The sequence below is a fragment of the Procambarus clarkii genome, chromosome 10 (genome assembly GCF_040958095.1).
Source record: "Procambarus clarkii isolate CNS0578487 chromosome 10, FALCON_Pclarkii_2.0, whole genome shotgun sequence".
In the NCBI taxonomy this organism is placed as follows: Eukaryota; Metazoa; Arthropoda; class Malacostraca; order Decapoda; family Cambaridae; genus Procambarus; species Procambarus clarkii.
Genome location: NC_091159.1, coordinates 37,750,195 through 37,770,044, shown reverse-complemented (window position 1 = coordinate 37,770,044; position 19,850 = coordinate 37,750,195). Strand labels below are relative to the sequence as shown.

At 40.8% G+C, this 19,850-nt stretch overlaps 1 protein-coding gene across 2 annotated transcripts in view; it reads left to right on the top strand.

Moving 5' to 3' along the window:
• The window catches only part of Dhx15 (DEAH-box helicase 15), a 45,540-nt gene that overhangs the window by 23,838 nt on the left and 1,852 nt on the right, over window positions 1-19,850 (top strand). Inside the window, exons 9-13 of one of the 2 annotated variants that reach the window (XM_045725785.2) lie at window positions 1,110-1,238; window positions 1,959-2,081; window positions 2,561-2,751; window positions 5,447-5,609; window positions 10,712-10,805. In XM_045725785.2, the coding sequence (XP_045581741.1) occupies window positions 1,110-1,238; window positions 1,959-2,081; window positions 2,561-2,751; window positions 5,447-5,609; window positions 10,712-10,805 (700 nt within the window). The remainder of the gene's footprint in view (window positions 1-1,109; window positions 1,239-1,958; window positions 2,082-2,560; window positions 2,752-5,446; window positions 5,610-10,711; window positions 10,806-19,850) is intronic. The other variant, XM_045725775.2, reaches the window with a different exon arrangement.

Below are 19,850 nucleotides of genomic sequence, written 5' to 3'. Positions count from 1 at the left end.
TTGGCTGGGGCTTTTGTGAACCAGGCCGGCCAGAGGCGATGGGGTCCTTCCATTAGGCTTGCACCATGGTGCGGCACCATTTTGCGGGTGAGCTCCGGAGGCTCCCTGGCAACCTTCTCTCTCTCCGGTCGGCGGTTTTTCATGTTGTTTGATGCTTAACTTCGAAACTGGAGTGCTGGATAGCCGGCGCGAGAAGAGGAGGGCTGCGCAGATAAACGGCACAGCAGTGGGTGTGACGTTTGCTTGTTTGCTCGTTTTCTTGGGATTGGAGAGAGTTCCGCTCTCTGTTCGGTTTTTCTTTGTAGTTTTCTTACCATGTGGGGTTTTTGTTATCCCTACCTTTCTAGGTGCCTAACTTCGGTCACTGGCAGATAAGGAAAAAACCCCCAACCACAGGTTTTTTTCAGGGCTATTGCTCCCTGCACCCTTTCTGAGGGGGCCAGGTTCTGGCTCGTGGTCCCTGGTAGGTCGAACTCCATGGACTAATGTCCTGGTCTAATATATCACACATTAGCCTGATAGCTCCAGGGAGCCTACGGGGTTCACCCAGAAAATGGCTTTTCATTTCATTCAATTTTTTTTTGTATAAATAAATTGCCATATTCCCTACACATATTATTACCCAGTGCAAATGTCGACTGCTATGCATGTTACAAGAGTAACAAGTGAGGAGGGAATTGTTTATCATACAGGTTAGGAACGTTTTCAAATTGTCAAATTGTTCTCTTGAAGTTCTCTTGGCATAGATGGGGAAATACTGTATAATTAAAAAAAATTCTTGAATTTTATTTTTAAATTTTTTTTTTATAACGTGTAAAAAGCAAAACTGAAATACATTCTAGACATTATTGTTTTAGAGACATTATAGACTGAAATTGAAATACATTATAGTTTTATATTTGGCAGTGGAGCAATATACTTAGTTAAAAAATTGTTGGCTCAGCCTGATATGTGATACAGTGCTGAACTTGTGTAACTGCACATTTGAGTACATCTGTCATTTTATTTCAAATTGATATACTGTATCTAGTCTGAGCTGAGTGTGCTGTAGTTCATCTAATTACAGACATCATTTTCCTTTAAACTTACTATTGTTGATACTTATACAGGTAACCTGACAGAGCTAGGAGCAATTATGGCAGAGTTTCCATTGGATCCTCAACTAGCTAAAATGGTGATAGCTTCCTGCGATTTCAACTGCTCTAATGAGATCTTGTCCATCACTGCTATGCTATCAGGTTAGTTACGAAAGGTAAACCATTCATGACTTGTTGGAGCTAGTGGCCTAATTTTAGAAAGTAGGTTTCATTTTGGTTTTAGTTTAAAGAAATAAATCAATTTAAATCTTCTTTTCAAATTGGAAAATAGCCATTTGTAAGTCCGTACTCCATTGTCTATTTATTCCTTGGGGTACGTGACTTTGTGAGAGTAGACTGGTTTTCAGAATGACAAAATTCATTTTTCAACATGGCAGTTTTATCAATTTTGAGGAGGCCTTGAGTATCAGATTTTGAGTATCAGATTTAGAGGTGCTGGATATGATGTACACCAAGTGACACCAACAACACTTGATATGCGAGTGTTGTTAAAATGAGCAGCGCTGTGTTGGAACCACATCCATCCATCGTTCCTCTCAGGGTAAATTTGTTAGTCTGAAAAATTGACTTGTAAGAAGCTTGAAGATGCCCCATCAAGAATTTTGGCATCTTTTTCTCCCTACAAACTCGTTGAGTTTGATGGCCCAGTAGGAATGTTTGTGGTGGGAAGGTTGGAGGCTGTGGTTCTAATCTGGTGTAGCTCCCCTAGGTGGCTGAAGTAAAGTGTTGAGCAAGCCAGGAGGGGCGGTGCCCTTCGCCTTGTGAGGAGGGTGAGGCTTAATGTTTGGGCCGTACCCTCCCTCTCCCGCCGTCATGCGCGGCTGTGGTGGGGCCGGGTCGGTTTCCCAATTCTCGCTACAGTACCCCAGTGCTTTGTTCGCCCTAATGAGGCCAAGAAGGCTGCAGACGAGGCCAAGATGAGATTCGCACACATAGATGGGGACCACCTCACGCTGCTGAACGTCTACCATGCCTTCAAACAGAGTGAGTAATGTGTGAATATTATTGAAAAACATTAATTAAGTAGAATTTAAAATTTGGGTAATATGTAAAACAGCTTCTACACTGAGGCAGGAATAACAAACTGAACATTTAAAATGCTTTGTTGTATTAAATACTTAGTAGGAAAATACACCCGTGTTAATATCACTGAAAATTGTTCAGATAGGGGGACAGAGTCCAATATGGTTCTGTACAGGAGAAAATTTGCTCAGGCATTAACTTTCACAATTATTTCTATCTAAAAAATAATACTGGCTATCTGGTGCAATATTAAGATCTTTTGGAAGTTAAATAATTTATTAAAAATCTTATGTGAATGGTTTCTGTTATTGCTTAAGTTTTTTTTGTTCACTTGTAAATCAATACATTGAATGAGTCATTTGACATAGTACTTATTTTAATTATTTGAATCTTTTGTAAATTTAAGGTTTAATTTTAAATTATCAATTATATATCAACAGATATGGAGGATGTGCAGTGGTGTTACGACAACTTTGTCAACTACCGTTCCCTCAAGTCTGCAGACAATGTTCGTCAACAATTATCTCGTATTATGGACCGTTTCAGTCTGAAGCGAACTTCCACCGACTTCAATTCCCGTGACTACTATATGAATATTCGAAAGGCTCTGGTATCTGGGTTCTTCATGCAGGTAAATGCTGTTGTAAATAACAAACTAATTGCAGTGAATGGATTTCATTACTTGTACTGTGATTGAGGTTTAGGGGTTAATTAAACCCAGTACTTACACATAATTCATGGGCATCGAAAAGGCTAGAATTTTTTTTGTACAAGATTGCTTGAAGGATGGGGTCTAGGAGTGAACCAGGCACTTGACATAACTTTCAATAATAGTACAGTTCTTAAAAATACTTTGAGGTACTGAATGCTGTGTATACAAAATATGAACAGCTGAATCCAAAAGAAGTTTGTGTTTTTGTTTTATTGGAATACTAAGGTCAATAACCAAATTAATGACCTAACCTTGCCTGTCTGGGATTCATCCAGCTAAACAGTCACCTGACCTTCCTGTCAGGTCGTGTCCAGGTTAACCGGCAACCTAATCTGATTCCAAGATTGAAAAATTATAGTAAAACAATATTATTTAAACAATATACAACCAAAATTCAGTTTTTGTTTTGCTTAAGCTCATAAAAGTAAACAGGTTCGCTATCTAATATATCTATATAAACAGGTTATGGCAAGGTGAATATGGCAATACACCAGCCTGTGTGCTTTTCCCAAAAGATTTTCAGGCTGACTCAGAATGTGTTTAAATTTTAAAGCATGCTTTACTATGACATTAGTATTATACAGATACTATTAAACAATAATAACTAGAAGTTACTAAAAAGTTCGAAAATAGAGGTGGAAGTATACTGAAGGCACTGTTATTCCTACGCCTTCAAATCTTCCCCACCAGACTTTTCAATGGGTCCTGCAGTCATCTTATTTTCACCTCACTTCTGTGCAAAAAATGAAAAAATAAAATTACAGAATGACAGATTTGCATGCAAAAGTTGGAGGGGAAACAGACAAAAAGCCAACAAAAATATATATCTGGTTTTGTGAGGATTAGACAGTAGCATGGTGGAGGGATCAATGTGTGGGGATACCAAATGCATATTTGCTGATTGAAGTGTTGAAGGCTGAGAACCCTTTATGTTCAACTTGGATGGGTTTTTAATTTTGTTGCTCATTAGTTTACTGAGTGTATTGTGTTAAATAATTTGATTCATGTATACATAATTAACAAAAATGGTGATTTAATAGTATACATAAGCCTACATGTAAAATGTACACCTATATTTCATGTAAATCTGTTTCTGGCACAGCTTAATGGTAATGTCTTTGCAATCCCATTATTTGCACACTGGTTGGAAAGACCAAATTGCCATTTAATAATATCTTAATTTGTATAGTAGGCAGTTACAAAAATAATAGCAAAATTTTGTTATGGGTCTTGGTTACATCCATAAGAGCTACTATAATCATATTATAAACATCAATATTTAAACTGCAATAACGAAGATAATTATCAAAGGGCGGTAACCACTATTTCCTAGATCAAAAAATGACTACAATCGCACTCTGAGGATAAGATACTGCATTATCTAGACTGCATTTTTCTTTTTTATTTAAAACATGCCATACAATAGCAATATTTTGGGGCGTTGAACAGAAGTGGCGACATTTTCATTTGTCATTGGAGACAATGCATCTACTGTCTCCGAAACTCCTGTTTTGACTTTCAAGGGATCTGGACAAACATAACAGGTTCTGGAAACTTTTTTTTTTCTAGGTACAGTACCTGGATTCTTTCAGCCAGGCAGCTGCAGACACTTTCCACAATGAAACTGTTAGCAGGATGGCACCTCAACTCACCTTATTGTGGGGGTTTAAGGACATCCTCTGGCAGTGCCAATTTTGAGCTGTACAGTACTATTAAATTGTAACATGTGTAGGTCAAGGTAGGTAAGGTAATTACCAGGAGAAAATGCTAAACCTTTATGGCTATATAGCCGTTGGATGGAAGGGATGTGAGGATAAGGATTTAGGATAGCACAGAGGAAAGGATTGGTGCCGAACCTCTTGGTCGGTCAAGTACAGTAGTAAGTGCAGTGGTTAAAGGCCTATGTAGCATAGTGAAGATAAAAATAAATGGCCACTGGGGAAAGGTAGGGGTCTGAAAAGGTTGGGGGGGGGGGGGAAGACATTATGGACTTGATAGGATGGGGGCTAAGAGGTCCGATGGCAAGGGGGTTTAGGGATCTGACAAAAATAATAAATTATTGGATGTAATAAAATGAATTGAGTGGCATATGTAGTTTATTAAAGCAATTCTCACTTATGTGTCCAAATACCAGTACTAATGTATATAAATTCTAAAAGGATGTAAGTATTCATCTTTTTAGATGGCGCACTAGTAGACCAAATGTCTACAATGGATTAAAGGCCAACTGGTCTAGTTTATGATTTACATTGATATAAGTAGTTTTTGTTTTTTAACAGCAAGGTATAATTAGTAAGCACATAATTAGTCATTAAACGAAAAAAAATTATATATTTTGGTAGATTGCTTTTCAACACGAGCTTTGCTCTTGAGCAACACATTTTGGACTCCAGTCTTCCACATGGTTAGAAATATAAGTTATTGAATGTCTAAGTTTAGATTTTTTTTTTTTTTTTTTAATTTTTAAGGTTTGTAAGGGAGAATAAACAAGTTATTATGTGTTGTGGGAGGTTTTCAGGCTAAGGTCATGATGTTTGTTAGATGTAATTATCAGTTCTCAAATTTGCAAAACATATTGTTTTGCCCCTTCACTAAATATAGTTATTGTTTACAGATTGCTCACCTGGAGCGTACTGGACACTACATGACTATCAAGGATAACCAGGTGGTACAGCTCCATCCATCCACTTGTCTCGACCATAAGCCGGAGTGGGTCCTATACAATGAATTTGTTTTAACTACCAAAAACTACATCCGTACTGTTACAGACATAAAACGTAAGTGGGTTGGTACACCAGGACATTAGCTAAATTATGTTCATTACATGGGGCCCCACATCTGTAAACTCAAGATAAATAATTTTTCTGAGGGTAGCCCCTTCGGCTCCCCGAAGCTATCCAGGCTGATATGTATATTATTAGACTTTGGCATCAGTCAGTGTGAATGGAGTTCTAGACCTACCGGGGACCATGGCCAGAACCTGGCCCCCTCAGAGAGGCACGAGGAGCAATGGCCTATAGAAGTGCACATATGTTTGAACCATTCTATGTCGCCATCAACCGGGCTGGGCACCCAGAAAGATAAGCGCCTCAAAACAAACCCCTATTCTGGTTAAAACTACCACCGAAAACTAACGAGTGGACAGAACTCCCCCAGTTGAAAAACGAGCATGACGTCACACTTGCCGCGCCGCTTGTCTGCGCAGCTCCCCGTATCCCGGGAGGGGGAAGGTGGAGCCCCAGACCCCTCGCGCCAGCTATCCACCTGTCAGTTCTCAGCTGATGTGATGAGGCTCGGTTGTGTGGCTCCAGCTCCTGATTCTCTCTGTTGTGCTGTGCCTTTTGTCCAGTACTGCTCTTACGGTGGCGTGTGAGCTGGGAGTAATATTCACAGTTACTCGGGCTGCATGTGCTTATGGTTCCCTTCCCTGAGTGCCCTGTAAGTACCACAGTAAGTAGTAAGTAAGTAAGTAGAGAGATACATAATAATTTACACGTGGAAAATATTAAAGGGGCTGGTCCCAAACTTGCACTCAGAAATAACACCACACGAGACCAGAAGACATGGCAGGATGTGCAGAATACCCCCGTTGAAAAGCAGAGGTGCAACAGGTACGCTGAGAGAGAACTCTATCAACATCAGAGGCCCGAGACTGTTCAACACGTTTCCGCTACACTACACATAAGGGGCATAACTGGCACTCCCCTCACAGTGTTCAAGAGAGAACTGGGTAAGCACCTCCAAAGGATACCTGATCAACCAGGCTGTGACTCATACGTCAGGCTGCGAGCAGCCGTATCCAACAGCCTGGTTGATCAGTCCGGCAACCAGGAGGCCTGGTCGACAACCGGGCCGCGGGGACGCTAAGCCCCGGAAGCACCTCCAAGGTAACCTCAAGGTAAGGTAACCACCCTTGGGGCTTGGTGTAATCTTCCACAAGTCACCTTTGAGTCTTTTTCTGTCAATCTTTTGCAGCTCTGTAATTGACCACCTGGAAGTGTTGGGGGGGGGGGGGGTTCCTCCTCCCTTGTTTACCTTAGGGTAAGTGGTAGTTTTTGCACTGGTAGGGGTATGGGGTGCTGCATAGCTAGTTTTAATCTATTACAGCAACCAGCTCTGTTCCTTCTGGGTATGTTGTCTTCTTGGGTTTTTCTTTTCAATTTTGTTTATGCCTGGTGGGGAGGGGAGGGGTCTGCTCTTGTTTCCCTGCCCCCTTTCCTGTTATTTTAGGGTCTTGGCCTCCTGTGTTCGGTGCTACCTCTGCTTTGCTCCCAGTGAGTGGACACATCCCAGGGGTTCAGTTGGTAGATTGATTGGTAGACTTGGGCGCCAGTTAGCAGTACCCAGCCTGGGCTTACCCTTAGTGATAAGTCTAAGGGCCCCAGGGAAACCCCGCGGGGGCGCAAGGGGGTCCAGTGGATGTTACCCCTGGGTCCTCTCTCGCGTCGTATGAGTTTGAGGGCTGCTCTGACCCCTTGTCTCAGGGTGGCGCTCATTGTTATCGCCTTCGTCATGCTGCCTGTTCGGTCAGTAACGCCTTTGACCCAGAGTCCTGCGATTGTTGCTTGTTTGTGTCTCCATTCACCCGATCTACTATTGACATTATCCAGGTGCAGGCGGCTCAGGCATTGCATGCTAGGTTTAGGTTGCTGCATCGTGCTAGGTTGATTGCTACCCCAGATGTCCCGAGGCTGCCCCACTTTGCTTATAGGGACCCAGACTTGGGGGGGGGGGGGGCACTTCGATCTTGGTTCGGTCCGCTCCCCCTCATTCTTTCCCTGCTGTTGTTCCTTCTGGTTCCCTTCCCCTATCCCTTGCTTCTGGCTCCGAAGCATCTGAGGGCTTCGGGGTCGGGGTGGGGTTTAAAGTATTCTGAGACTGGCAGTTTCGGGGGTTGCCCCTTCCATGGTGGCGACAGAGGCATTCGAGTCGGTTCCTCCAGCTGTTGCGTATGGGTCTGACCAGTGGGCCCCCTTCCTCAGTGTTTTTACGGTTGCCCCGTCTTTTTCTTTTTTTAGGCTGGGGCTTTGGAGGACGATTCGGCACTCGGGTCTTGGTGTGGAGGTTCCTGGGGATGAGGGGGGACTGACTTGGGGGCCTTGGGCCCCATTGGACCTTGCCTGGGTTTTCCTCCCTCCCCCTCCTGAGTGGAGCTTACTGTAACATGGAGTAGGGGTTTCCCCTTCCCCCCCCCCCCCCCCTCTACGTGCGAGTTGGTTTGGGTGTTGTTCCCACCCCAGGTTCAGTTCTATGTCCCTTTGGATCCGTTGGTTCTGTCCTTCCTGTGGGTAATTTTAACAACTTTCTCAGCATTCTTATCTAGGACATGTATTCTACTTCATGTCACAATAGTGTTTGAATCATATTGGGATCTTGCATGTCCATTGGTTACGTATGCCGTTGGGCCCATTTGAGCCTCCGTGATTTTGTGCTTGATTATCAAGGATCTCGAAGGTTAAAGAAGAACTTCGATAATTAAAGGTTATTGACACATCTGTCGATTTCCGGTGAGGCTTGTCTCCAGTCCTGTATAGGACTCGTTGGTACTCTTCCGTACTACTTATCATCTTTCAATACTATATCTAATTATTTTATAATCACATCTTATCTCATTAATCTACCTAGTCATTAATAATAATCATTAAATAAACCTTGTAGGCACCCTCCCCGACAGAAGGGAGGAGCCAGCTTGGACCTCATGCGTCCTGAGCATGGCCCGAGGGTGATCGTTTTGTTTATGGACGGTGTAAACATGTGTTGGTGTTCCGCGACTTTTATCATGGGTAATACGCCACACTAATCTTCTTTCTCCAGTCATAGCCCCCTAGATACTGGGAGAGGTCTGGATTTTGCATATAGGGAAAATTCCTAGTTCTTTTCTCTGAATACGGGTGTAGGGTGGCTCGGAGTGACGCTGCCTCACCCCTACACTAGAACTAATCTTCTACTGCATACACAACTCGGGACATAATCCACTAGCGATGCTCCCAGAATGTTACTCGGCTGTTATTTTTGTCTATATCTGATATGAGAATAAGGAAAAGCAGTGGTGCAAGGACTGTACCCTGAGGTACAGAGCTTTTAACTACGCTTGGACTCGATTTTATATGGTTGACTGTTACTCTTTGGGTCCTCTTCAACAGAAAATTTAGTATCCAGCAAGACCTGGAGGCTCCCCGGTCGGCGTTTTTTTTCACGGGTTTTGACATTCAACCTTGAACTGACAGGTGGATGGATAGCCGACACGAGGGGTCTGGGGCTCCCCCTTCCCCTCCCAGTCAGGGGGGAAGTGCGTAGATAAACAGCATTGCAAGTGTGATGTGCACGTTTGCTTGTTTTTCAATTGGGAGTTCTGTCCACTCGTTAGTTTCAGTAGTAGTTTTGACCAGAATAGGGGTTTGTTTCAAGGCGCGCTTACCTTTCTGGGTGCCTGGCCCGGTCGATGTCAGACATAGAATGCTCCAAACACATGTGCACTTCTATAGGCCATTGTGCCTCGTGCCTCTCTGAGGGAGCAGGTTCTGGCTTGAGGCCCCGGTAGGCCTAGAACTCCATTTAAACTGATGCCAAAATCTAATAATATACATATCAGCCTGGATAGCTTCAGGGAGCCTCTGGGTCTCGCCCAGAAAATGGCATTTTATTACATTCAACGCTGTTTTTTTTTATTCAGATTAAACTGGAGTTTTTTCTCCAACAATTTCGTAATTAAATTTTTGTTAATTCTTGTGTTAACCTAGATATTATCTTGATTATTGGAAATTATGTTTTTATTTTATTTTAAGGAATTGAATACTGCTTAAAGCTAAAGCAATTATATTATAATTTGTTGTCATAGTGATTCAGCATTCAGGCGTTATTGAGTGTTTGGAATGTGAGGCATGTTAAAACATGCATTCCCTGCCCTGGTAGATGGAATTTCAGGTGTGGATCTGAAATAGTTATTAAAAATTAAGACAAAAAATCTGATTCACTTGAGTTAATGTTGATAGATTTAGTGTATTTAAAATTGTCAAAAGTTCATCGGTATCCATACCTTACCAGTATTAATTAATGATTTTAAAATCTTCTAAATCAAAGAGAGGTTTCTGGATTTCCCGTGTAGCTCCATTTATAATCTGACATGGCAATAAAACCACCATGTCAGACAAAAATGTGTTTCAGAGCAGTTTTGGTGTCCAAATTGCCACCAAACTGATTTTAGATGTTCAACACTGTGAGTTACATTGACACGAGTTGATGTTCACATTGTGATTTTCATTCACTTATTGTACTTTCACGGTGTAACCTTTTTTGACCTGGAAACTGTAAATACTGGTCATGCCCAGCAGTCTGTCGTGACCAATTCATCATTGCAGTATGTGAGATGTAAAGCTCATTGATTAATGTTTTGTCTGCATGCTAAGACTTGAAATACGTAACATCTCTCAATACATTGACTGAGGACAAGCAAAGATCACATTTTCTGTCATTACTTTTTTGGGGTAAAAAAAAATGAATAATGTGGGAGAGTTTAGGTAAAGGGTTGATATGGTAGGGTCTGAAGGAGTACAAAGGGAGTTAAAAAGAGGGGGTTGGCACTTGTGTTGTCAAGTTTATGGGTGTAAGTTTTTTAATTCTATTAATCATGTATAGAATTGGAGTATGGATGGCCAAGTGTGTAATTGCACCAGCCAGCAATTGGTCCAGAATAATATTTTTGGGGTCCAATTTTTTGGAAAACAAGTAAAAGTTATACACACTCACCATTTGAATAGTGTTATACACACTCACCATTTGAATAGTTTACTCTAAAATGGTATATTACCTTAAATTCCTAATATATTCATACACTATTGAAATGTATTATGAAGTGTGTACTTTGAAAAATATTTTTTAGGTCGTTATGGGCCCCTTCCGAGTGTGGGCCCGGCGCCGTGGCGCCATTGGCACCTTTGTAAATCCAGTACTGGCCAACAAGAAGAAAAAGCATGGTAAAGAGCTGAAAAAATTCTGGGTTGCATCGTAATTGTTTTTAAGGTTAGATAAAGGAAGAATGGTTAATGTGATGAGGAACATGAATGGAACGTGGGGAAACAAGAAGCAACTGATGTAGAAGGGTGGAGTTTAAAGGCAGAAAAAGGCACTTCCTCTTTTTCTTAACAAGTTTTGTGAAGAGCATAAACGATTTTGCTCTTTGATACAGCTAATTCTGATTATAAATACAGCTAATTCATAAATGCATACATGAGCAGTCTTTAATAACATTTTCCAAATAGGTGTTGAAATGGAAAATAATGTAGCAAGGCATTATTGTAGCAAATAATAGCTACAAAAATGTAGCTATTATTTGTATCATTTGCTACAAATAATGTAGCAAATGGAAAATAATGTAGCGAGCGGTAATGTTTCTGTGTTCAGATCACCGTCATGTTAGTAAAATTAGAACCCGGGAAAAATGAAACCGCCAAAATTTGTTTCAAGTTATGTAGGTTGGAACAAGTCAGAAGATGAGAGGAAGAAATATAAATATGAAAGTAAGCTGAAAGAATTAGTGTTGTTAAAGACCAGGGCATTGAAAAGGATCACATGGAGACACTGAGGTATCTTTCTCGGAATAGAGTTTAAAAAGCATATGATGAATGTCGTAAAAAACGAAAGTGAGTGGAAGCACCTGCTGCATGTAATGTAATTAAGAGAAAAAGGTGGTTGTGAAGAATAATAGTGGTTCATGTGGTAGATGTTTGTTTCTGGTGGAGAGAGTAGGAGATAGATTAATGAAACTACAGAAAGTGTAGGAGTAAATATTCTATTTACAAGAAAAGAAAGGCAGTCATTTTAAAAGTAGTTTTTAGTGATAAGAAAGGAAACATTGTAGGTGAAAATTTACTCGCTGTGCCTCGCCCACTCACACAGACACATGGACACAGATATAGAGACCATAGATATAGAGCCAGAGATCATACCAGAAAGAGATGGTTTAGTTGACTGCATCTATGAGGACATAGAAAAAAGCTTTTGACAGTCCAACATTAGATGATGTTCTGGAAGCTAGAATATGCTAGAGGGGTTACAGGCAGACTTCTGAAATGGTTGAAATTTTGTTAGTTGACAGAAAAATAAGAGCGGTAATAAGAGGCAATGTATCAGACTGGAGAAAAGTTACTTATGGAATACCATATGGTTCCATACTCTTAGCAGTAATGTTCAGTGTCTATATAAATGATAGAACGGATAGTCCATTATGTGAACATGTTTTCTGATGATACTAAGTTAATGGGTAAAATACAAGAAAACTTTGACTGCCATGCCCTTCAAGATAACCTGAACAAGATTAGTGAATGGAGCAATGCATGGTAGATGGAATTCAATGTGAATAAATTCCACATTATGTAATGTGGAATAAGAGAAAATAGGCCACACAACCTACAGACTATGTGAGCAGATGCTAAAGAACTTGAACTGGAGATGTTTGGGTGGTTTGAATCATAAACTGTGACCAGAGAAGCACATGCAGAGCATTGTGGGTGGAGCCTCTGCTTCACTTTCAAATTTCTTAATCACTTTTAAATACATGGATGGTGAAATACTAGTGAAATTGTCCCTGACATGTGAGACAAAAATTGGGATATGTAACAGTTGCATGGTGCCCATATTTCAAGAACACACATCATTAAACTAGAAATGGTGCAGATATGTTACTAAATGCCCCCCCCCCCCCCCCCCCCTCCCCCTGTGCTCCAACCTTTCCTGCCCTTCCCCCTCCCCATGCCCCAATCTTTCCTCTCCCCCCTCCTGTTTCCTCCCCCCCTGTTCCCTCCCCCCTTTCCTGCCCCAATGTATTCTGCCCCTCACCCTCTGCTGCCTTTTCATCCCTACCCTTACCCTTTCCCACCCACCTCCAGCATAGATATTTTAATTTACTTATAGAAGGGGTTATCCAGCTGCAGTCGGATCTCTTCTCCCCTCCCCCCTCTTCCTCTCCCCTTTCCTCTTTTCCCCTTTCCTCTTTTCCCCTTTCCTCTTTTCCCCTTTCCTCTTTTCCCCTTTCCTCTTTTCCCCTTTCCTCTTTTCCCCTTTCCTCTTTTCCCCTTTCCTCTTTTCCCCTTTCCCTTTTCCTTCCCCACCCTTCACCCCACCTCCCCTTTGATTCCCTCATCCCCTAAGTCCACCCTCTTCATCTCTCCCCTCATCCTTCCCCCCTCCCTTCTCTCAAAAAAGGGTATTATTAAGAATTCCTCTCTTTGGTCCCCTCCCCCCTGTCCCTCCCAGAAAATTTATTATTAGGAGCACTGAAACAAATGTATGGGTCTCTCAGAAAATATATTGTAATCACAAAAAATTCTAGGGGAATCATGCCAGATATTTTGCTCCATGAAAATTGCATGGGGGGGGGGGGTCCTCTATAAATGTTAATTTTTGTTGAGCATTTAACACTGAGCCACCCAGCATCTTCGCCCCAGCCCATCTCAAGGTGGGTCTGGCATTTCCCGTGAGCACACACCCCCCACTATAATAATTTGTACAGTATTCTCTCTTCAGTTTGCTCACGTCAATATTCGTGTTCCGTCGTTCATTTTGGTATCAAATTGTTCACAATAGAATTCTCTAAAGGGATTTATATAGGTCAATATAAAGGGATGTAAAAAAAATCTGAGTGTTGTGTACAGTCTTTGCCTTGACAGGATCATCTACTTTACAAGAATCAGACATTGATAGTAGTTTCTTGGGATTTTGCTTGTCTGTGAGTGATGCTGTGGCACGAACCACATAGAGCCAAGAGTTGGAGGCATGCGTGTTCCTCATGGTTGCTGTATATATGCTAAGATCTACCTGTGAAAATGCAGGAGCCCACGATTCATTTTAATGTTGACAGCCGTTTATGGGAGGCCTGAGGTATCGGGGGTGGTGCCCATTTACTGTGCACAAGTAAGAATCCTCCTCTCAGCCTACTAAGGTCATCATTAATCTTGGCACAATGCTACTATTTTCCAAATCCTGGTCACTAAATCCTGTAAATGAATTTTCCACATGTATTTTATAAAGGAACATGAACAGTCATTCCAAGATGGTTAGATGGACCATACAGTGACAGTGGTGTGGCTGCCTGCCTGACCCTGCGAACATCCCGAAGAGCATTGTATTCACCGATATTAGAACATTGTAGGCTTTATCAGTCAGGCTCTTCTGTAATACTCTCACAAAATAATAGCAGTTACATGTATACTGTCATAATTTTTAAGCGATGCTGTGGTCACAAGCTGAATAGCAGTGGTGTTAGCTCGTGCTGTATGCACCAGCCTTGGTTACTGAGGACTTCACATTTGGGGAATGGTACCCACGATTTAATAAAAAAAAAAATGCCTGTGTTTACTGGAGCCCTGAGAAAGTCGCTGTGAACCCTGTGTAGCTGCGGGACTTTTAAATCTTGCGCAGTGCTCTAAAACATACATATATGATATGCGCTCTTTAATCAGCTAGGCCGAAATCATACATGTATGATTTGTGCCCTGGAAGGGTTTGTTAATTGTTGTCTGATTTCAATTTTGATGCTCTACAATCGAATTTGCAATCGGACAAAAAAGGAAAAAAGGGTCTACAATTGTACGAGAAGACTTGCCTTTTGTTTAATACTGTACTAGTGAACCATGTGGCAGCGTGGGGATGCCAGGGTGAGCTGTAATTCGACAGTGATGGGGCTAAACAGAAAAGTTTTGGTAATGCAGAGAGCGTATCTTGAATAAGTTTTAAAATTGCAATTTCTTTTGGTCCAGAAAATAATGCATCAGTGTGTATGGTGAGCTCCACATACTGGATATTACCTTCAGGGTTGCACACATTGATAGGTTTAGGGAAGTGGTTCTCAAATTGGTACCAATTACTATCTGCTTGTATAGTGCCATTTTGTTTCAATTGTTTATAATGAAATATGGGGATTGCATTGTGCATCTAGTACAATGATTGCATTGTACTAGATTCTTTTTCTTTGTTCTGGGTGTTTCGAAGATTTAACTATAAATACCATACAATGTCCTAGTAAAAAAAAATATAAAAAATTATTCAATAAATGTAAACAATATCGTTTTGTTGTATGTATCTCTCTTCACAGTTGTGGTCTTGTACTTCTTTCGTTTCCTTGTTAACTTTATACTGCCATAAAAATAAAATATTGCTTATAATACAGTATAATACTGCTTATACTGCTATAAAAATAATAATTTGTTTTTGTTTTCGATTTCTTTTGATTTCTGGGGGGAGCCCCTATGGCTCCTCGGAGCTATCCAGACTGATACGGATAGTCCTAACTTTTGGCATCGGTCAATGTGAGTAGAGTTCTAGACCTACTAGGGACCATGGCCAGAACCTGGCCCCCCTCAGAGAGGCACGAGGAGCAATGGCCCATAGAAATGCACATGTAATTTTGGAGCATTCTATATCTGCCATTGACTGGGACAGGCACCCAGAAAGGTAAGCGCCCCAAAACAAACCCCTATTCTGGTAAAAGCAACTAAAATAACGAAACAAATGGACAGAACTTCCCCAAGAAAAAACGAGCAAACAAGTATGACGTCACACGAGTCGCATGTCTGCGCAGCTCCCCTCTCCCCAGGAGGTGCTAGGGGGATCCCCAGACCCTCGGGCCGACAATCCACACCTTCAGTTCTTCGGCTGATGGGATAAGACTAAGTCGTTGTGACTCCAGCTCCAGATTCTCTTTGTGCTGTGCCTGGGTTCAGTACTTTTCTTCGGTGGTGTGCGAGCTGGGAGACATATTCCAGGGTATTCGGGCTGCATGCGCTTAGGGCTTGCTTTCTTAAGTGCCCTGTAAGTACCACCCTAGGGGCTTAGGGGGGTTACCTTCCACACATCACCTTGGGTCTACCTCTGTTGGTCTTTCGCTGCTTGGTGATTGACCGCCCCAAGCGTTCGGGGGGATTCCTCCCTTGTTTGGCTTGGGGTAATTGGTAGTTTTTACACTGGTAAAAATTCTGCGCAGGGTACTGCGCAGCTAGTTTTCACCCATAACAGCTGCCGGCTCTGTTCCCTCTGGGTACGTTGTCCTCTTGCGAGGTTTTTCTTTTCTTTTTGTTTTTCCTGGCTATACGCTACCTCGTCAACGTTCATGGGCTTAGTTGGGCCTGTGTTGCTTTTGGTCGGCGGCTGCAGCCTGTCTTGACTTGAGTTGAGAATGGAGCACCGACCGCCTCCCAGGTAAGTCCTCTTTTTTCCTTAGTCATTGGTGAAGTAGCTCCGGGGAGCCGTAGGGGCTGCCCCCAGAAAACCAGTGTCGAATGTAATGAAACGCTATTTTCTGGGCGAGTTTCGGAGACTCCTAGGCAACCCTCCCTCCCTTCGGTTGGCGGTTTTCACGTATTTTGATATCCAGCCTCGGAACTGGAGGTGTGGATCACCAGCACGAGGGTCTGGGGCTCCCCCTTTTCCCTCCCAGGGAGGGGGAAGTTGTGCAGACATGCGGCGCGGCTCGTGTGATATCATGCTTGTTTGCTCGTTTTCCCTTGGGGGAGTTCTGTCCATTTGTTTCGTTATTTTCGTTGGTTTTACCAGAATAGGGGTTTGTTTTGGGGGGCGCTTACCTTTCTGGGTGCCTGTCCCGGTCGATGGCAGATACAGAATGCTCCAAAATTACATGTACATTTCTATGGGCCATTGCTCCTCGTGCTTCTCTGAGGGGGCCCAAGTTCTGGCCGTGGTCCCCAGTAGGCCTAGAACTCCACCCTTATCGATTGATGCCAAAAGCTAGGACTATCCCTATCAGCCTGGATAGCTCCGGGGAGCCTCCGGGACTCGCCCAGAAAATGGCGTTTCATTACATTCAACACTGGTTTTTTTAATTTTTTTTAATCGTTCCCCGGGCGAGCGTGCAAAAAACTTTTAGGTTGTGCTCCCGGCAGTGCGAGTGCGCAGCAGCACCGAAATGTGTATATTCATTTCAGTTTTCTCACCTTAATTCTCTTGCTATGTTGTTCGTTTTGGTATCATTGTGTTCGCAATTAAATTCCCTTCAGGTATACTGTATATGCATATAATGTCCAAAAGCCCGGCGTGACTCCCGACAGCAAAGCCTAAAGTTTAAAGTTACCCGTGAACAAGCACCAATTGGCAATTGGCACACCGCAACCTAATGTGAATACTCGTTCAGTTTTATAACATCAATTTTCGTGTTACGTCTTTCATTTTGGTATCAAATTGTTCACAATATAAAGGCACATATTTTAAAAGTAGTCCCATAATAATAGAGCAATAACTGGAATTTTAACATTTTAATTTTGGACGCTCATCATCACAAAATTATTTATCTTTCCAATGTTCTGACATAAATTTTTGTATTACATCTTACATTTTGGTATCAAATTGTTCACAATCTAAAGGCGTGCATTTTAAAACTGGTCCCATAATAATAGCACAATAAATGAAATTTTAACAAATATTTTAAATTTTGGATGCAAAAAATTATTTATAATCTTTCCAGTGTTCTGACATCAATTTTCGTGTTACATCTTTCATTTTGGTATCAAATTGTGTTCAATCTAAAGGCACTCATTTTAAAATCACTCCCAGAATGATCGGATAAAATTTAAATTTTTAACAAATATTTTAAAATGTTGATGCCACTCACGTCACCGGATTGGACTCTAGAAAAGTTTCTAATGCCAGCGGCGTTAACGGAGAGCGAAAGTGTTAAAAAAACAAAAGGGCTTTGCTAACATGCTTTTCAAATATCATCATTTAACTTGTTGCTAGTGTCTTATTGTATTGTTAAGCTGGTTGAGTGAAAACTAGGCAGGAAACTAGGAGTGAAACTAGGCAGTTGAGTGAAGGGGAAGTGGGTATTCTGTGGTGCATAAAAATACCGTATCCGCAAGTGTAAATTAATCAACTTTATTTTTGTTTGCCCTGTACAGAATTTTTCTTTGTGGTTATAACAAGTATAACATTTTATTTAGCTTTTAAGATTAATAACTAGATTTTATTATCAATTGGTTATCTTACAGCTAAATTGATTAATGTAATGTATTAATGAGTGAGGTTTCAAGTCTCATGCCTGTTTGCTCTAAGCAATTCATTGCCAAACAATCTAGAAAGGAATACAGTAACTATATTAACCAGGCACTATAGTTACGCAGTGACTGGTGACTGTGCAATTCATACATAGGCGATTGGGCATGTAACCAAGTTTCAGAAACTTGCTCAAACGCTTTCAAATTTTTTGTGCATAATCTACTAGCAAACGCTCCAACTTTATCTAAATGATCACCAACGTAACTTGAAAAACAAGAAAACAAAAAATAATTCTAAAAATTAATATTGAAAACTTCAGATTTTGAAATCGGCTGCAATAATATAAAATATCACCATTTGTTCATTTGGTGTTGTTATACTCACAGAATAGCATGTGATCTTCATTTTCATAGATTTAGAATATAGGTTTTCAGTATAGTTTACTGTAAAAAAAATTGTCAGTGTGGCATTTGAACTATGCACCAAAATTAGACAAAAAAAAATAACTCCAAATGTTTAGGATTTATGAAAAATCCATTCTATAGCGATTTGTAAAACAGCTGTGAACACTATATCTAAAAATGGTGAGAATTGGTCAGAAACTGGATTTTTTGATGCTAACTAAAGTTGAAACTCTAGTTTTAGAGTTAATTGAAGTTGAAGTAATCAACAATGAATGAGGTACAGTAGTTCTAATTCATTAATTTACTTGTATGTTTTAATGAACATTGTTTGGCATTCGTACTCGAATATGTGAAAGTTGCAGGTCAATTTGTGTTGAAATGAAGTCAAGAAAAAATAACCCCCACAAAAAACAAAATATATGGATAATTATAATGATTTACAGGACATATTTAAGATATACCAGTACAGTACTTATATAAGTGATAGAGCCCTAATGTGGTCCCTAATCATCAAAACAACCTAAAGGGACAAAGAAAATAGTTTGAAATATGTGAAAAAAAATTGAAGTCCCCCAGGTTCTTCCAGGTGTGGCCGATTTATTTGTTGACCAATTTCATTCTATCTTCACATTCACATAGTTAGGGATGGACGGGTATGTACTCTCCGAGATGTAGAGGTTACAACAAGATCAAATACTGTAATAAACAAAGGAAGAAAAAAAATACGTGCTCCAATATTTTTTTTTTTTTTACGTTGGTGAAAATAACATAATATTGGGCAATGTATGACATACTGTATAACAAAATAGAGCATAATACAATACCTATTCATTATTATTTATTATGTATTACTGAGCAATGCTATAAAGGCACACACTGCATATCCACTTTGTGGATATGCTATGTTTACTTGCTACTATTCTTTTGTGTGTCGGACAGGTGCTTGCATCTCTTTGTTACTGCAGTATTCCTCAGTTCCAGTTAATAGGAGCTGTTCTTATCAACGAAACGTTCTTCTTTTTAAACAATTCGTCTAAACTCATTTTCTGAAAATATTTTTATAAAACTTTCACAACACTGAAGCCAATAAGTTGGAGATTTGTTTAACATTTTAAAGTAATTTTTACATAATTCAAATATTTTATGCCTTCTGGTCCCTTATGCTTAGCAGCGTAAGGGTTAGTGAGATATACGAAGGGCATATATTTTAGAGAAAAAAGGAAAGGCAAGGTGTGAAATGATGCCTCGTAGATTTTGAAGGGAAAAAGTACGAGGGACAAAGAACAAACCCTTTTCCCGTGGGTCTTGTTAGAGAGGTTTATATGCTATAATTATCCAGGATGTAGTAGAATGAGACTTTCAAAGCTAATGGCTAGAGAGCAGTATGAGTATTGTTTATGAGGCCCATGTCCTTGCCAAACAAAGGAGTGGAAGCTGACAGTTTGTCCAATTTTTTACGCTCGTATGAATGATGTGTTATAGTTGGACCCCGGAACCTTGACACAGCATGACTTCTATGATGAAATAGGCAAATTTTGGTTGACGTGCTATGACAGTTACCTCACAAGATGTAGATACGGCACACACATGCTTTACCTTCTAGACACCCCCTAA